Raw genomic sequence first — 19,229 nt, forward strand, 5'->3', positions numbered from 1 at the left:
ATTTTAGTTTGCTAACTTAGCCTTTTTCGTTCATTTTCAATGCAAGACAGTAGATTCTAGAAATATTGCTAAAAATGATGAAATTGTGTAATTTTTGATTTTCTGAATTCATGATTTGATTGGTGTGCATGACTTAGCGTTCAGTCAGTAGCTTCTAGAAGGTCCAGTCAGCAGATTGTGTGGAGAAGGAGACTCGGTCGAATTTTTGAATTGAAATTAGAATTATTTTTATATTTATTTTTTAGGAATTATCTTTTTAAATTTGAATGTGATTTCTTAGGGTTTTTGAGGACTAAATACCCCAACAGGGTAAGCCTCAAATGATCATTGGGATCTTTGAATCATTTACTCTTGAACTCTTTGTTACTTTCTTTCTTTAGTTTTTATAAAAGTTTTTTCCATTTTATTTTCTTTAAAATGCTAAGCATGGTTTTTACCATGCTTAGCTAAATTTTCCATAGCTAAAGGCTAAATAAATGACTCGATTCTGAATCGTGAGAATCGAAAAGCACATCATACCCTTCAGGGTTATATTTTCAGTTTTTGAAAATCAATGATCGATAATCGACCATCCTTTTACAATCAAAAGTGATTTTCATTTCAAAAAGTGTATGTTAGAATTGAATTTCAGTTTCGATTAACAATTGAAAGGAAGGATCGGCCTATGGCACATTCGACTTTCTGTGAATACATTTAGCAACGGTCCGCTAAGGGAAACTGAAATCGGGTTAGATCCTCAATTGAGACGGAACAATTCGAGTCGTGTTTTTTCAGAATTTAAAGGCGTTGAATTGGTAAGCGATTGTCACGATTAATTCACAAAGAGTTGAGATCTAGAAATTGATTTTAGATTCTCGATTTATTTGAGAAAAAAACAACTTACAGGGGATGTGCCCTGTAAAATGTAATCAACATTAGCTCTCAGGTAAAATCCTATTCAAGAATCGATTTAAATCGAGACAAAAACTTTAGCCCAAGGCTGATTTTTATCAATTAGATTTTTACTTTAATTTTCTCAATTTACTTTCTTATTTTTCTTTCTTATTTTTCTTTCAAATCTTAATTTTACCTCAACTCTCAAAACTCCTCTTATTCACTCTTCTCTACAAATCACACCAAAGACAAATCAAGAGCGAGGATCTTATCAGTCTCCTAGTCTATATTCTACTTAATTCATTTCTTTTATTTGAGATTAAGAAACATTTTATTTTGACATCAGAACGAAAATCTGTCAGCAACGTGTGTCAATATCGGAACAAAGACGATGCATCAACCAATACGACATTGATATCTTATCCATTCGTATAAAAATGAAACTAAATACATCAATAACAAATGAAATAAAATTCCCCTGAAACTGGCATCCATGTAATGTAATTTAACTAAAGCTCATTTTAACCAAGTGAGATGTGACCTAACGCTTCTGCAATTACCTTGATACAAACAATTTTTCTGTAGCCACACTAAACTCCCATATTTCTTCAGCCACTAATTGGGAAACAGTTAAAAAAAATCTTAATCAACACTTCATGGTAGTAAAAGCAAGACTTATCTCATGTTGACTGGACTAATTTTCCCAGCAGCTCTAGAAAGGGGACCGACCTTGATTAATGCTTGGACCGGCTGTGATGTCTATGGCGCTTGCTAGAGCGTTCTTCCTTACCCTTAGAGCTCCTTTTCTGAGAGACTTCTCCCCTCTCTGCAGTGCTCCTGGAATGGTAGTGCTCCTCTCTGTCCGAAGAACTCCACTTGTAGATATGATCCCTCTCTACAGGGGTCGATTTTGGAGAATAATCCGACCTATCCTCAGGGCTTTTTTCATGTTGGCATTCTTCCTCCACACGACTCCTTTTCCTGGGGTATTGCTTTCCCCCTGTTGTCCTTCTGTGTTCATCCCTCTCCGTCGGGCTACTTCTTTGGGAAAAATCTTCTCTCTCTGCAGAGCTCCTCTTGTGAGAGTATTTTTCCTTCTCCACTAAACTCCTAGGTTTTCGAGGGGGTGATGGGACCTAGAAACACATTCGGACAAGATGACATCATAATGACATCTTATTAGGTTAGGCTAAACCCGAAAAGGAGGCAAAGCAGTTCAGAAAAGATTCAAGACCAACCCCCCCCCCCCAAAACCAACACACACACTAAAAAAGGAAAATAACTTGTAATTTAAGAATAAAAATGAAAATATAATAAAATTTACATACACCAGCAACTCTAATAAATTCAGGAAGCAATGAAAATGTACAAGTAGAAAAATAATGCATAGAAGCAAGACTTATGCAACAATGTATTTGTAAAGCTTATTTTATCTCACTTTAAAATATCCATATATATGCCAAGGGTTTGAATTAGTATACGATAGTGAGGTGAATGGGGCTGCACCTGGAAACGAGACATGTATCTTCCTTCAGGTGGAGGAGGAATGCCCAGTTTTTTCAATTCTTCATAAGGAATTGGTTGCCTGGTTTTCAAGGGGAAATAGAGAATGAGCAAACAGAAAGCTGCAGCTCTCTGTATCTAGCCACAAGAGCTAAAAACTTTTATGATTATAGGACTATTAGATTTTCACTATTTGGACCCTAATGAACCCAGAAGTTGTATTAAATAGATGGAAAATTTGGGGTGGAATGTACATCAGATTTATCAGACTCATATAGCACACAGAGCATCTGATAACTTAATGGATCAAAATATGCATAAAATGATGGGAAAGACAATGCCTACAAAGGAGCTCTAAATGGTCTTTCTCGTCCTCCAAAACGAAGTTGTCCTGATTCCTTTCTACCACCAAGACCCCCTCCTGTTAGAAATCTGAAACCTGTCAATTTCGGCAACATTCCATAGCTAGATGAAATGGGAAAAGAAGAGAAAATCTATACCGACCTAATCTTCTAGGAATCCACCCAGGCATCAACTGTTGCCTGTTGTAATCAACAAGAATTTCAGCATCATCAACAATTGAATGGTGGGCGTCCTGAAAATGGAGTAATCATCATATTTGTTCACCCTTTCTTAATTTTACAAAAACGGACATTAAAGATGTAATCCCTGGCTAGAATAAAACTAATAAGACGAGAGAAAATGAATCAATGTTGAGTACCAGATATGCACGACGCATTTCTCTCTCGGATTCGAATTCAACGAAAGCATAACCCCGTGATGCGCCGGTCACTACACAATGCATCCCCTTAAGCTAGAATCTAACGGAAAGGTATAATATATATATATATATATAGAGAGAGAGAGAGATAAACTAATGTTCCAGAACTAAATGAATATAAAATTAAAACCCTACCGATGTGGCGAACTAAGCGCAAGTTTTTTACTCGACCATATTTGCTCATAGCCTGAAAAAAAAAACCAAACAGATACAACATTTAAAATAACAGGAAACCCAAAAAAATTGAAAAGTTTAAGAGCAGAATCGCAAAACCAAAGAAAAGAAAAAAAAGGTTTTAGGACCTTCTGGAGAGTGTGCTCTGTGGTCAAGTGAGATAGGCGACCGACGAAGATGGTGCGATAAGGGTCGCCGATGATTTTGAGGTCACCCAAAGGGTCATCTGCAGTGAATTAATGAATCAAAAGAAAAAGAAAGGGAGAAAGATGAAAAGTTTAAGTGAGAGAGAGAGAGATACAAAGGGCAGCATTGGAACATAGATGAGCTCGGAGAACGGCGTTGTCGTGGGGGAGGACGTCGGTGCCGTCGATGCTACCAGCTTGAATAGGATGGTACGACTCTGCATAGAACACCGAGTTTATGTTATTGCTGCTGCTGCTCATTATTCGTTTAGGTATGTAACAGAACTACATTGAGTTGGACTTATAAAATCCCGAATCATTTTGGGAGCGAGTTTGAGAATGGTTTATTAGGGTTTTAAAATTTCGATCATTTTAATTTGGATGTATTTTTCGAAACCATTTTAAAAATTAATTTTTTTAATTTCGAGTTATTTAAGTCTAGTTATTTAAATTCAGTTTTTGAGTTCGATTTGAGTTAAAATTTTAAATTTTCGAGTTACTCAAAAAATAAAAAATTTGATTAAGTATTTTGACAGTTTTACTATTTAGCCTATGATTTTATTATTTATTCAATTTATCCTTCATTTTAAGTTATTTTTTATCAAATTTGAATCACATGCTCTTAAACCATCGTATAATACATACTTACTTTCAATTCATCTTTTTTATAATAATTTTTTATTTTTCAATTTAGTCCCTCAAATTTTAATAATTTACTTTTTTTCTTCAATTCTTCATTTATTTTAAGTCTTTTTTTCACCAAATTTGAATCATATGATCATATACCACAATAGAATACCCATGTAACTTCAATTCTTATTTTTTTACTAAAAATTTACTCTCTTTTTTAGCCCCTTAACTTTGCATTTCACTAAATTTGGTTTTTTTGACTACAATTGTTTGCAAATTATTTATTCTCATCAATTCCTTACTCCTATATACTCTCAAAATACTTTCTTTAAAATATAATATTATAAATATATTTTATAATTTTAGATTGTATTTGATATATTAAATAACATTATAATGTGAAAAGAATAATATATATATATATATATATATATATATATGGTTAAAGAAAGTCAAAAAATTAGAACAAATCCTTACCATAATACTATAAATAATTATAATAAAATTAGTATAGAAATTAGAATAACTCGACTCGAATTTCTTAAACTCGACACGAATCGAAAAATTTTCAAGTCAAGTTCGAGTTGTAAAATACGACTCGTCAACTCGAATAAATCAAAATTTTTTTACTCGACTCGACTTGATCGAATGCTCACCCTATCTAATGTTACAAACGTTATCATTTTAGGTGTAACACCCTCAACTTGTATCCGACCCGGATACAAATCCGAGATGTCACATTACCTTTATAAAACAATATACTTATACAAAATAGTAGAGAATTTAAACTTGTACTAAGAAATCTCATAATTTACATCAATTTAATACAAAAACTTACAAAAGTAATCAGAGCATATACAACTTAAACTTTTGATTACATGCCAACATTACTTTTTATAACAAAAAAAATCTACTGTTTAAGTTGCTTCTGATATGATATCCGCAGGAGTATGTTATCCCAGCTGCCTATCATTGCTCGCCTAACTTCTTGGATCATACGTGTGAAACACTCACACGCTAAGTCATCGACTTAGTGAGATATAATAGGTAATAATACTATAATGAGATGGAGTACAATGCATTCATATATTCATTCAATGCAACTTACATAACCATGCATTCCACACATAAGCTTATCAAAGTAACAATTATGAATTCATATTAATAATTTCATTAGCCCATGATACAATACTGAGAACTTAAGGTATGTGAGTGCATTGAGGTTTTCCACAAATGATGTCACAACAGCTCGTATAAATGCACTGAAGTGCCATATAAAATGTCTATAAGGACCACATAGAAATCTCCTTAAAAACCATATACATATTCCAAAGGACCAAATATGTGTCTCAAAGGACCGCATATATGTTCCAAAGGATTACATATACGTCCCGAAGGACCACGTAGATCCTGGACTCTTGGCATGTCAATTATACCTATAGCTCTCATCTACACAATATGGGCTTTTCACAATTCACATTGTTTATATCTCATAGACATATAAATTCTTAACTTTTATCGCATCGCTTATGTAAACTTCTCATACATATTCACTTAAATCATTATCGTGATTTTGTTGTTTTCTTCGTCGGAGAAGCGATGTTGTCGTCGAGTTTGACTTGTTGTAGGGTAGAGGTTCTGGTGGAGGTATGATCGACGTCAAACGGGGATGGTCGACGTGGGTTTGAGGATTGATATTAGAGTTTTCAAAGTTTTTCAATCTTTTTGAGTTTTTTTAATATATAAATTTTATTTTAAATATATTTTTTTAAATTAAATGTTGAAAACATTTTGATATTTCGATATAACAAATTAAGTTAACTGAATTTTAAGATTTTCCAAAAGATTTTCTAAGTATATTCAATATAATTATTCGAATATCAAAATATTACTCCAAATCTTTCAAATGACATTTTTAATCCTTACTCAAGTGTAAAATTAAGTTTTAATCTTAAAATAATTTCAAAACAATTTTACAAAGTATTTCGAACCGTTTCAAAGCCAAAAATTCCAGATTGTCCAGAAGGAACCGATTCCCCCCCAAGGGGGTACCGATTCCCCATGTTCAACGGTCGAAATATTTGAATTTTACACTTAGGGAACCGATTCCCTATGAGGGGGTACTGATTCCCCCCACGCTCCAAACTGTTTTATTAATTGATTTTACACTTAAACGGCTCCATTGACTCCACTAATCATCCCCAATGTTCAGAATCAATTGAAGGAGTATTTAAACAAGCTTAGAAGCCATTGATCAAAAACAAGAAACAACAACTATCAAGAATTGAGAGAGAATCAAAGAGAAAGCATCAAACTCATTGTTTGAGCACTTCAAGCCTATTTTTCATTCAATATTCATTGTGCTTTCAAGAACACCATTTGTTCTCTATTGTATTTATCCTTGAGTGTTCTTTATTTGTTCTAATATTGTGCAAACAATCTACCTTGTGAGGTTTTCCTTGTAAGTTTGCAAATTTGTGTATTTCTCTTTGAAAAATAGTGTGCTTAAGAATTTGTGGTATAATTCTTGAGGGAGTTTTAAGGTTACTCTTTGTCCTCAAAAGAAAGAACAAATTAGTGAATTTGTTGGAAAATCCTTAGTGTGGATAGCTAAGGTAGTGGATGTAGACTTTAGTTGAGAAAGTCGAATCACTCTAAATCATTGTGCAAATATTTTCAATTTTCTGCAAAAGCTTCCACCAAAATTTTTATTGCCAATTCACCCCTCTTGGCCAATTCCATCGATCTATTAACTCAATAATTGGCATCAAAGCTTGACTCATTTGAAGGTTTAACCGCCTCTTGAGTAGATCTGGGAAGAGTTAAATGGATAAAGATGGCGTCCACTTCCGGTTCATTCTCCGTGGAAGAATCCAGACCAATTGACATGCTTCCACACTTCAATGGAACAAATTATCGTCGTTGGAAGAAGCTTATGATGATATTTATCCAAGCATTTGATATGGAAGCTTGGATAATGATCGAGATAGGATATTCTTCTCCAACAAAGAAGGCAAAGAAGTGGAGTGATCAAGAACGGAAGAAAGCTCAACAAAATATAAAGGCTATGCACATGTTGTGTTGTGCAATTGATCCTAATGTATATAAAGGAGTTTATTCTTGTTCAAATGCCAAGGAGATGTGGGATAAGCTTGAGGAGATCTATAGAGACAAGGAAGAAGAAGAACCAATAAAAGTGATGTCTCTATTAGCTCTCACAGAGCCAAATGTATCTTCTAGCTCAAATAGATTAAATTCAAAATCTTTTAATGAGTTACAAGATGCCTATGATGAATTATTTTCAGAGTTTGAGACCATGAACTCCAAATAAAATAAATTGATTTCTAAATTTATTGCTAAAAATGATATTCTTTTGAAAGCTAAAACAGACTTGGAAAATCAAAATGAAATGTTGAGAAAGGAGTTAGAGGTTTCAAAAATAAAATCTGAAAACTTTGAAAAAGAAATTTTCAAATTAAACAAACTTCTTCTAGAAACGAAAATTAATTTTGAAAATCAAAATGAAATCTTGAAGAAGGATTTAGAGCTTTCAAAAATAAAATTTGAAAGTATTGAAAAAGAAAAGTTCGATTTAAAAGTTAAGCTTGAATGTTTAACAAAAGAAAAAGATATCATTTTAAATAATTCATCTAGTTCAATAATGACAATATGTTCACATTGTCATTATCATGGTCATAAGGAACATACTTGTCCTTTAAAGAATAGAAAACGATTTAAAATTAGACAAGTATAGGTTCTAAAAGGAACAAGAGGCATTGAAACTAATGTTCAAGGATCCAAAGCAATTTGGATACCAAAATCTACTTAAATGTCTCTTGTAGGTGTGTGGGAGCAGTGGTGATGAAGATGATGATATTCAAGATGCTCTAGCCACACATGAAAAATGAATGGGTAACCTTTAAACTTAATGTTTTTATTTTATTTGGTTGCTCATTTATTTTATACATGCATGAGGTTTTAAATGTTGAATAATTTTAAATGATTATGTTTTATCTCATATATGTTGAAAAATATTGTATGATGAACATAATAATTTTTTGTAATGTTTTATGAACTCTAGTTCATCATATTAATTTTTGGTTAAAATTGTTTTTAAAATGTAATTGATATCTCTTTAACAATTGATATTGATTTTTCAAGAACTTTGGTTTTGCAAAATTTTGACCTTAAATTTTTCTTAATGATTATGCATAGATTTTTTTATAAATATTATAAAGTTTTAATGTATAACATTTTCAAAAACTTTATGCATGTGCTCTTAATCTCGATAATCAACATTGCATAATGTTTTGTATGTGAATGAATTAAAGCATAATCTGATTAGATGAATTTGACAAAAGATACAATGTCTTATTTTTAAATTAAGTGTTTGCAAAATTGATTGACATTGCATCTACTTTGATTATGCTTGTTGGTCATAGAATAGGAAACATTTACATGGTGCATTTAGATTCTATCAATATGACTAATTTATGCCTAGTTGCTAAGGATGAGCATGATAGTTGGTTATGGCATAGGAGACTAGGACATGCTAGTATGAGTGTTTTGCAACGGTTAGTTCAAGGAGATTTAGTTCGAGGGCTGCCTAAACTAAAATTTGATAATGATAAAATTTGTGAGGCTTGTGCTAAAGGAAAACAAAAGCGAATTTCTTTTAAATCCATTAATGACGTATCCACTAGTAGAGTATTACAATTGATTCATTTAGATCTTTTTGGGCCATCTAGAACTATTAGCTTGGGTGGAAAACAATATGCATTTGTTTTGGTAGATGACTATTCTAGATATACTTGGGTTCTATTCTTAAGTACTAAAGATGAAGTATTAGAAAAATTCATCACATTTTCAAAAGTAATCCAAAACGAAAAAGGTTACTCTATAACTAGTGTTACGAGTGATCATGAAACTGAATTTGAAAATCTTGGATTTACTGATTTTGTAATTCTAATGGTATTAGCCATAATTTTTCAGCTCCTAGAGCCCCTCAACAAAATGTAGTTGTTGAGAGGAAAAATCGAACTTTAGAAGAAATGGCTAGAACCATGCTTTGTGAAAATAATTTGCCAAAATATTTTTGGGCGGAAGCCACAAATACCGCTTGTTATGTTATTAATCGAGTAATGATTATGCCTATTTTGAAGAAAACTCCATATGAACTTTTTAAAATAAAAAAACCTAACATTAGCTATTTTCATCATTTTAGATGTAAATGTTTTGTTTTAAACAACGGTAAAGACAAGCTTGGCAAATTTGATGCTAAAAGTGATGAAGGAATTTTTCTGGGTTATTCCTTAAATTCTAAAGCTTCTCGAGTATTTAATAAAAGAACTTTAGTTGTAGAAGAGTCTATACATGTTGTTTTTGATGATAATCTCCTTCTGAGGAAGGATTCTTGTTTGAATGATGATGTAGGTGTTATAAATACAAATGACGTTAGACATGACGTTGGAGAACCATCATCAAAGGAAGAAACGAAATATGAAGAAACTCAAGATCCTCTCGAGAATCTAACCATTGAAGAAAGGGAAGTATCTTACCCAAGAGAGTACAACTATGTCAAGGATAATGAAATAATATGTGATCCATCCAAAAGGGTAACAACTCGATCTTCTCTTAGAAATATTTGTAATTTTGTTGCATTTATCTCATGCATAGAGCCTAAGAATATTAAAGAAACATTAAATGATGAACATTGGATTATGGCTATGCAAGAAGAGTTAAATCAATTTGAGAGAAGTAATGTATGGACATTAGTTAAAGGGCCTAGTAATAAGTTTACTGTAGGTACTAGATGGGTATTTAGGAATAAGCTGATGAAAATGGTAATATAGTGAGAAACAAGGCTAGACTTGTTGCTCAAGGGTACACTCAAGAAGAGGGCATAGACTATGATGAAACATGCGCTCCTGTAGCTAGGATAGAAGCAATTACAATGTTATTAGCATTTGCATGTTTTCATGAATTTAAATTATATCAAATTGATGTTAAAAGTGCATTTTTAAATGGTTTTATTAAAGAAGAAGTGTATGTGGAACAACCTCCAGGTTTTGAAGATTCAAAATTTCCGGATCATGTTCTTAAATTGACAAAAGCACTTTATAGTTTAAAACAAGCTTCTAGAGCTTGGTATGAAAGATTGTCAAACTTTTTAATTGAAAAAGGTTTTTCAAAAGGGAAGGTTGACACTACATTGTTTTTAAAGCATAAAGGTAAAGATTTATTAGTAGTTCAAATTTTTGTTGATGATATAATATTTGGTTCTACTAATGATGTTCTTTCCCAAGAATTTTCCAAGCTAATGCAAAGTGAATTTGAGATGAGCATGATGGGGGAGCTCTTATTTTTCTTGGGACTCCAAATCAAGCAAAGAAAAGATGGCATCTTCATCAATCAAGCTAAGTACGTCCAAGATATGCTCAAGAAGTTTGGACTGAAAAATGGGAAACCTCATGACACTCCAATGAGCTCATCAACAAAGCTTGACATAGATGAAGGAGGTAAATGTGTGGATGTTAAATTATATAGGTCAATGATTGGTTCTTTACTTTATCTAACCGCAAGTAGACCAGACATTATGTTTAGTGTTTGTTTATGTGCTATATTTCAATCATGCCCTAAGGAATCACATTTACTAGCTGTTAAGAGAATCTTTAGATACCTTAAAGACACTCCTAGTTTAGGACTTTGGTATCCTAGAGACTCTAGCTTTAGCTTGCATGCCTTTTCTGATGCGGATTATGGAGGATGCAAATTAGATAGGAAAAGCACCTCCGATACTTGCTAATTCCTTGGAAATATGTTGATTTCTTGGTTTTCAAAGAAACAAAACTGTGTTGCATTATCTACCACTGAAGCGGAATACATTTCAGCCGGTAGTTGTTGTGCACAAGTTTTATGGATGAAACAACAACTTTTTGATTATGGAATTGAAGTAGGTACCATTACTATCAAGTGTGACAATACTAGTGCTATTTGTCTTACAAAAAAAACTCATCCAACACTCTAGAACTAAGCACATTGAAATAAGACATCACTTCATTAGAGACCATGTCGCTAAAGAAGATGTAGTTCTAGAATTTGTTGATACTTTGCATCAATTAGCGGATATATTTACAAAACCTTTAGAAAAAGAAAGATTTTGGACACTTAGGAGAGAATTAGGTTTAACTGACCTATCTTCACTTAGTGTTTAAAATAATTTTTAGCACTTTTAAGAATAAATGAAAAATGCTTATAATAACACTTTTGATTGCATTCTTTGCTATTAGTTAGGGGGAGTTTATGATTCTTTGTGAAAAATTGATTATATGTTTAATGATAGATTTGATTGATTGAACATAGTTAATTTTTTGTAATATGAATTGCTAATACCACTAGAACAAATTATTTTAGCATTTTGAGTGTTTAAAATAAAATTTTAGCATTTTTGGTGCAGAGGGAATCGATACCCCCTTGAAGGGGAACCAATTCCCTGTTTGAATGGGAACTGATTCTCTCCTTTAGGGAATCGATACCCCACACGGGTTCTAGTTATTAAACGCCCAGAAAAACCTTTTCTCTCAAAATCCTCTCTTCTATTTTAAACGTCGTTCATCCTTTTTTTCCTATCTAAATCTCCACTTTTTCCAAAATCATCAAATACAAGTCGGAATTAGATAGTTCTTCAACTTCTGATCCTGCCAACATCACATTCTCATAAAATCCAAATTTTCAAGGTAATATTTCAAAATCCTCTATTTCATTGATTTTTGAACTTAGGACTAGTTTTGATTAGTTCTAAGATGAACATTACATCGGCATTGGTTATATGATGATTTTACAACTAATTTCATCAAAAACACTCATTTTTCAAAATTATCTTTAAATTTCGAAATAAAAAAATTCGAAAATTGTTGTTTTTGATTCAATTATGTTGTTTTCATAAAAACTATACGTATTGTGTTTTTCAAACATTATTTTCCAAATAGTTTTTTAAAACACTGCCCTTTAGGATTCGGTTTAGAGAACCTTGAAATATTGAGGATTTATTTGAGTTTTGGGTTTGTTTATATTACATACATGTGTTTAAATTTATAGGTTACATATTCTATTCCAATCCTTAAATCATGTCAAATCCTAAATGACATAGGACATTGTCTAGTCGCTCAAGTTAAAATCGACCTCTTATTCCTCCACCCAATCCAAATAACCCAAATATGACCATTCTGAACTCTTTTTTCAATGTACCTGGTCGTGGAAAAGATATATACCATAGGTACCATACTTGTTTTGAGTCATACAAAATCCGGGAAGAGCGTATCCCTTCGATCCAAGCTATGGAAGATATGAACTTCCAATATCTTTCTACTCTTAAATCCTAGAAGTTTGATAAACTCTTTAAAATCAAACCTTTGGGTTATCATATATTAGTCCGCATTTTTCTATTCCAATGTGATATGTGTCCAAAACGAGCACCGGTCCGAAACTATAGGAATTCGATCCTATCTTTTAGGACAATTCATTTTTATTGACTCCGGCATAATCACTACCCATTTTGGACTAGATAACTCAGGTTTAATGAAAAAGAGACTGTGGATTCACCCTATAAGTCTAAGGATAGTGAGAGTACCCTAAGAACTCATCGTGATAGATTCCTTCATTATATGATCTCTTGGTGGTTTAGACCATCCGGAGGTAGGTACTCATCCCTTAGGAACATAGATATACGGTGGATATATTGTATCCAACATGTTGAAAACATTTTGAGGTTTTGATATAACAAATTAAGTTAAATGAATTTTAAGATTTTACAAAAGATTTTCTAAGTATATTCGATGTAATTATTCAAATATCAAAATATTACTCCAAGTCTTTCAAAGTTCATTTTAATCCTTACTAAAGTGTAAAATTGTGTTTTATACTTAAACTATTTTAAAACAATTTTACAAAGTATTTCGAGCCTTAATCGAGCCAAAAATATTTTCTTTTTAAAGGGTTTCAAGAAAAATCAGATTGTCAAGGGGGTACAGATTTCCCCCTAGGGGGTACAGATTCCTCCCCCAGGGGGTACTGATTCCCCCCAGGAGGAACAGATTCCCCCCAGGGGGTACCGATTCCCCTTGTCTAGCGGTCAAAAACTGATTGCACTTAGGGAACCGATTCCCCATGAGGGGGTATCGATTCCCCCACGCTCCAAGCTATTTTATTAATTGTTTCTCATCCTCAAACGGCTCCAAAACATCTTCAACGACTATATATGACTTCAAACACATTCCAAGCTATAAATACAAGCTAAGGACACTTGAAGAAGCAAGAGAACAACTATCCAAGCAATCAAACACAAGAGAAGAGTTTTTCAATCTTATTTCATCTTTCTCTTGTAAATATTTTGTTCTTGTGAGCTCAATCTTGTAAACACCTACCTTAGAGAGGTTTTCTTGTTTACATCTTTTATTCTTTTGTAAAGGGGAAATGTTCTAGCTTAGCCCGTGTAAAAACTAGGGAAAGGTTATAGTTTATCCCGGAAAAACTAGGGAGTTTGTAAGGTTACTCTTTATCCTCAAAAGAAAGAACAAATTAGTGAAATTGTTGGAAAATCCTTGGTGAGGAGCTAAGGTAGTGGACGTAGACTTTGGTTGAGAAAGTCGAACCACTATAAATCGCTGTGCAATTCTCTATCTTTCAATCTCCTTACTCTCTAAACACAAAACCGTTCCAACCACTCTTTACAAACCATTCCGGTTGTCGATTCGAGCTTCTGAAAATCCCAACAATTGGCATCAGAGTCTAACTCGTTAAAAAGGTTTAACCACCTTGAGACGATCCTATAAGAAGCTCTACCAATTTCTGACACAACCGAGAAGATGGCTTCTACCTCCGGCTTGTTCCACATGGAAGACTCCCTACTAACGGATAGGCCTCCATACTTCAATGGAGACAACTATCATCATTGGAAGAAATTAATGAAGGTATTCATCCAATCCAATGATCTTGATACATGGGAGATAATCAAGAACGGTTACTCTTCTCTAAAGAAGAATGAGAAGAAGCAGAGTGACAAAGAAAGGAAGAAAGCTCAACTTAATGCCAATGCCATGCACATGGTGTTGTGTGCATTTGGTCCTGAAATCTATGAAGGAGTTTCTTCATGTTCAAGTGCCAAGGAGCTTTGGAATAAGCTCGATGAAATCCACGGAAACAAGAAAGATGAACCAACAAAGGTGGTGTCTCTAATGGCTCTTGAAGAGCCCGAGGTATCTTCTAACTCAAATGGATTTAATTCATTTACTTTTGTTGAGTTACAAGATGCTTATAATAGGTTGTATTTGGGATTTGAGACCATGAATTCCAAATATACGAAATTAATTTCAAAACTCAAAATTGAAAATAAATCGATTTTGAAAGCTAGAGTTGATTTTGAAAATCAAAATGAAATTTTGAAAAATGATTTAGAACTTTCAAAAATCAAAATAAATGATCTAGAAAAAAAATTTTGAGTTAGAAGTTAAGCTTGAAAGCTTAACAAAAGAAAAAGAATTAATTTCTAAAAATAATCTATTATGTTTAAAAATGGCAATATGCTCACATTGCCATTATCATGGTCATTTGGAACATACTTGTCATTTGAAGAAAGGAAAACGTTTTAAAATTAGGCAAGTATGGGTTCTGAAAGGAACAAGGGGAATTGAAACTAACGTCCAAGGATCCAAAGTAATTTGGATACCAAAATCTACTTAAATGTCTCTTGTAGGTGTGTGGGAGCAATGGTGATGAAAGTGATGATATTCAAGATGCTCTAGCCACACATGAAAAAGGAATGGGTAACCTCTAAGCTTAATTCTTTTAATTTTGGTTATTTGGTTGCTCATTTGATTTTAAGCATGCATGAGTTTTGGTTTTAAATGATTATGCATCATTGTTTTAATCTCATGTATGTTGAAAAGATGATTATGATGAACATTTTAAAGTTATATTAATTTTTAAGATTTTTTAGTTCATCATAATAAAATTTTGGTCAAAATTGGATTTAATGCAATTGATATCTCTCTAACAATTGTTATCAAATTTTTAAATACTTTGATTTTACAAATTTTAAAATTTTTGACCTAAATTTGAATGTTTATGCATGTGGTTTAAATGAAAATGATATCTCTCTAATAATTGATATCAAAAATTTTCAAATGCATAACATTTTTAGAAAACTTTATGCATATGATCTTAAATTCAACAATTGGTATTGCATAAAGTATTTTAGTCTTGGATATATTGAATTTCATATACTACTAACATGTTTGTTATTCTTTGTTAAAATTCAATTTTGTTTAAGTGTCAAGATCCTAAAAGCAAAATTTTATTTGGAATGCATTTATTGAGGGGGAGCTTTGATTTTTTTCAAAATGATTTTTAAAATGTCAAATTTACTACTTACTCTCCAAAGTTATTTTGAACTTCAAAGATTATAGTCTTTTTTATTTAACAAAAAGGGGGAGAAGTGTTAAGGTGTTAAAGGGGAGAAGTGTTAAAGTAAGGGGGAGTAATTTCAAACTTTATTTCAAAATCTTAAAATTACTCAAATGTTTTGTTATATCAAAAATGGGGAGATTGTTGAAAATATTTTGATGTTTCGATATAACAAATTAAGTTAAATGAATTTTAAGACTTTACAAAAGATTTTCTAAGTATATTAGATGTAATTATTCGAATATCAAAATATTACTCCAAGTCTTTCAAAGTTCATTTTAATCCTTACTAAAGTGTAAAATTGTGTTTTATACTTAAACTATTTTAAAACAATTTTACAAAGTATTTTGAGCCTTAATCGAGCCAAAAATATTTTCTTTTTAAAGTGTTTCAAGAAAAATCAGATTGTCCAGGGGGTACAGATTCCTCCCTCAGGGGGAACAGATTCCCCCTAGGGGGTACCGATTCCCCCCAGGGGGAATAGATTCCCCCCCAGGGGGTACCGATTCCCCCTGTTTAACGGTCAAAAACAGATTGCACTTAGGGAACCGATTCCCCATGAGGGGGTACCGATTCCCCCCACGTTCCAAGCTGTTTTATTAATTGTTTCTCATCCCTAAATGGCTCCAAAATATCTCCAACGACTATATACGACTTCAAACACATTCCAAGCTATAAATACAAGCTAAGGACACTTGAAGAAGCAAGAGAACAACTATCCAAGCAATTAAACATGAGAGAAGAGTTTTTCAATCTTATTTCATCTTTCTCTTGTAAATATTTTGTTCTTGTGAGCTCAATCTTGTAAACACCTACCTTAGAGAGGTTTTCTTGTTTACATCTTTTATCCTTTTGTAAAGGGGAAAGGTTCTAGCTTAGCCTGTGTAAAAGCTAGGGAAAGGTTCTAGTTTAGCCCAGAAAAACTAGTGAGTTTGTAAGTTTACTCTTTATCCTCAAAAGAAAGAAAAAATTAGTGAATTTGTTGGAAAATCCTTAGTGAGGAGCTAAGGTAGTGGACGTAGACTTTGGTTGAGAAAGTCGAACCACTATAAATCGCTATGCAATTCTCTATCTTTCAATCTCCTTACTCCCTAAACACAAAACCGTTCCGACCCCTCTTTACAAACCATTCCGGTTGTCGACTCGAGCTTCCAAAAATCCCAACACAACATAAAAAGAAGATTAATCTAACACAGATCATCTTTAGTGAGTTTCCATAAACACTGTTCCTTCCAAGAATATAGAAACCTTGGTTTATGGTTGTCTCCTTAGTAATTTGTTTATCAAACTCGGTTTTAAGATCTCTCCTGATATTCATATCCCTCTCCAAAACCAAATCAATCTTACTTCCTTAAAGAAAAAGGGATGCAAAAAGGATAAGGAAATGTCTCAATAGGTTTATCGTCCCGAACTCAGAACTTTGAATTGTGAAACATTTTGATGTTCATGGATTATTTTATTTTGGATGTTTGAATATCTTGGATGATTGGATATTTGAACTTACATGCTTATATCTTTGGTTTGGTTTTTAACTTTCATTTTGAGCTTAATGTTTATTAATTTTTGCATCATTTCCATATTAGTTGCATTATGATCAATTTACCATGTCACATTGATTATCACATTGATTATGAATATTGATTATGAAACTAATGGCTAACGTTTCTCTTGATTGTGATCTTAGCAGCTTAAGCTATATATATTTATAAACAATTGGCTAAATGATTTCAAAACCTTGTTTAAAATCTTTTAAAAGTCTTTTTTGATTTAACAAAAAGGAGGAGAAATGTTAAAGTGTTTTAAAGGGGAGAAGTGTTAGAGTAAGGGGGAGTAATTTCAAAACTTGATTTCAAAATCTTAAAATTACTAATATGTTTTGTTATATCAAAAAGGGGGAGATTGTTGAAAACATTTTGATATTTCGATATAACAAATTAAGTTAAATGAATTTTAAGATTTTCCAAAAGATTTTCTGAGTATATTCGATATAATTATTCGAATATCAAAATATTACTCCAAATCTTTCAAATGTCATTTTTAATCCTTACTCAATTGTAAAATTAAGTTTTAATCTTAAAATAATTTCAAAACAATTTTACAAAGTATTTCGAACCGTTTCAAAGCCAAAAATTCCATATTGTCCAGAGGGAACCGATTCCCCCCCAAGGGGGTACCGATTCCCCCACTGAATGGTTTGGCTCTGAGAAAAACAGAATGCTCGGAGGGAACCAATTCCCCCCCAAGGGGGTACCGATTCCCCCTGTTCAACGGTCGAAATATTTGAATTTTACACTTAGGGAACCGATTCCCGATGAGGGGGTACTGATTCCCCCCCACGCTCCAAACTGTTTTATTAATTGATTTCACACTAAAACGGATCCATTTACTCCACTAATCATCCCCAACGATCAGAATCAATTGAAGGAGTATTTAAACAAGCTTAGAAGCCATTGATAAAAAACAAGAAACAATAATTATCAAGAATTGAGAGAGAATCAAAGAGAAAGCATCAAACTCATTGTTTGAGCACTTCAAGCCTATTTTTCATTCAATATTCATTGTGCTTTCAAGAACACCATTTGTTCTCTATTACATTTATCCTTGAGTGTTCTTTCTTTGTTCTAGAATTGTGCAAACAATCTACCTTGTGAGGTTTTCCTTGTAAGTTTGCAAATTTGTGTATTTCTCTTTGAAAAAGAGTGTGCTAAAGAATTTGGGGTATAATTCTTGAGGGAGTTGTAAGGTTACTCTTTGTCCTCAAAAGAAAGAACAAATTAGTGAATTTGTTGGAAAATCCTTAGTGTGGATAGCTAAGGTAGTGGATGTAGACTTTAGTTGAGAAAGTCGAACCACTCTAAATCGTTGTGCAAATATTTTCAATTTTCTGCAAAAGCTTCCACCAAACTTTTTATTGCCAATTCACCCCCTCTTGGCCAATTCCATCGATCGATTAACTCAACATTAACAGAACATGAAACGTGTCACTTAACGGTGGAATTTAATGTCATTACAGTCTCGAAACCTAAAGTGATAATATTTGTAACGTTAGACACCTTAATGAATAAAAAAAAATTAGGCACTTATTAGGAAAGGTGGTATAATTTGGATTGTTATTTTATAATTAATCCAAAAATATTTAACCTTCCCTCAACTAATTCAAAGAATAGGTTTCATTTACCAAAAGTCAATCCAACCTGTATTTTTGAAGTATAAATTCGATCCGACTTGGCATAAAATAAAGATCTAATTAAAAAATTATAGAGAGTGATTCGATTCAAGTCGAAGATTTTTCACACTCAACCTCACCCTATATAAAATTTGACATAAACCTGACCTGAACTCGATTTTTTTATAAAAAAATGTCCTTATCGAATTTGGTCAGATCAGAATCTGTCAATTTCGAGTTAAATTGTAAACCCTAAGTACAAGTGATTATAATATATTATCTCTCGAAAGAAAAAAAAACATCTCTAAAAGAAGGATTTCGAAGATCTAAGTCTTGGGAAGTCTTGATTAGTATATATGACCCTACGGCTACGATACTTGTTATAACCCTACAACTCACACACACACACTAAAGAATCCTTATATAACCTCCAAAAGCATGATCTAGAGACAATTAC

General features: G+C 32.6%; 1 protein-coding gene across 2 annotated transcripts; it reads right to left on the reverse strand.

The window, feature by feature from the left end:
* Positions 1–1,335: 1,335 nt before the first annotated feature.
* Positions 1,336–14,530, reverse strand: LOC120135495 (U11/U12 small nuclear ribonucleoprotein 35 kDa protein-like). 2 transcript variants are annotated; one of them, XM_039151778.1, is made up of 10 exons: positions 14,521–14,530; positions 3,633–3,801; positions 3,460–3,557; positions 3,293–3,344; positions 3,098–3,168; positions 2,881–2,971; positions 2,722–2,797; positions 2,380–2,458; positions 1,532–2,009; positions 1,336–1,481 (listed from the first exon to the last, which is right to left on the reverse strand). In XM_039151778.1, the coding sequence occupies exons 2-9, from the start codon at positions 3,775–3,777 to the stop codon at positions 1,608–1,610; spliced, it is 1,014 nt and encodes a 337-aa protein (XP_039007709.1). In that variant the 5' UTR covers positions 3,778–3,801; positions 14,521–14,530; the 3' UTR covers positions 1,336–1,481; positions 1,532–1,607. The 2 variants fall into 2 exon arrangements, with proteins under 2 accessions (XP_039007709.1, XP_039007708.1); XM_039151777.1 differs by lacking the exon at positions 14,521–14,530 and having other exon boundaries at positions 3,633–3,834.
* Between the last annotated feature and the right edge of the window lie 4,699 nt (positions 14,531–19,229).

This window comes from Hibiscus syriacus, unplaced genomic scaffold (assembly GCF_006381635.1).
Source record: "Hibiscus syriacus cultivar Baekdansim isolate YM2019G1 unplaced genomic scaffold, ASM638163v2 tig00110610_pilon, whole genome shotgun sequence".
NCBI lineage: Eukaryota > Viridiplantae > Streptophyta > Magnoliopsida > Malvales > Malvaceae > Hibiscus > Hibiscus syriacus.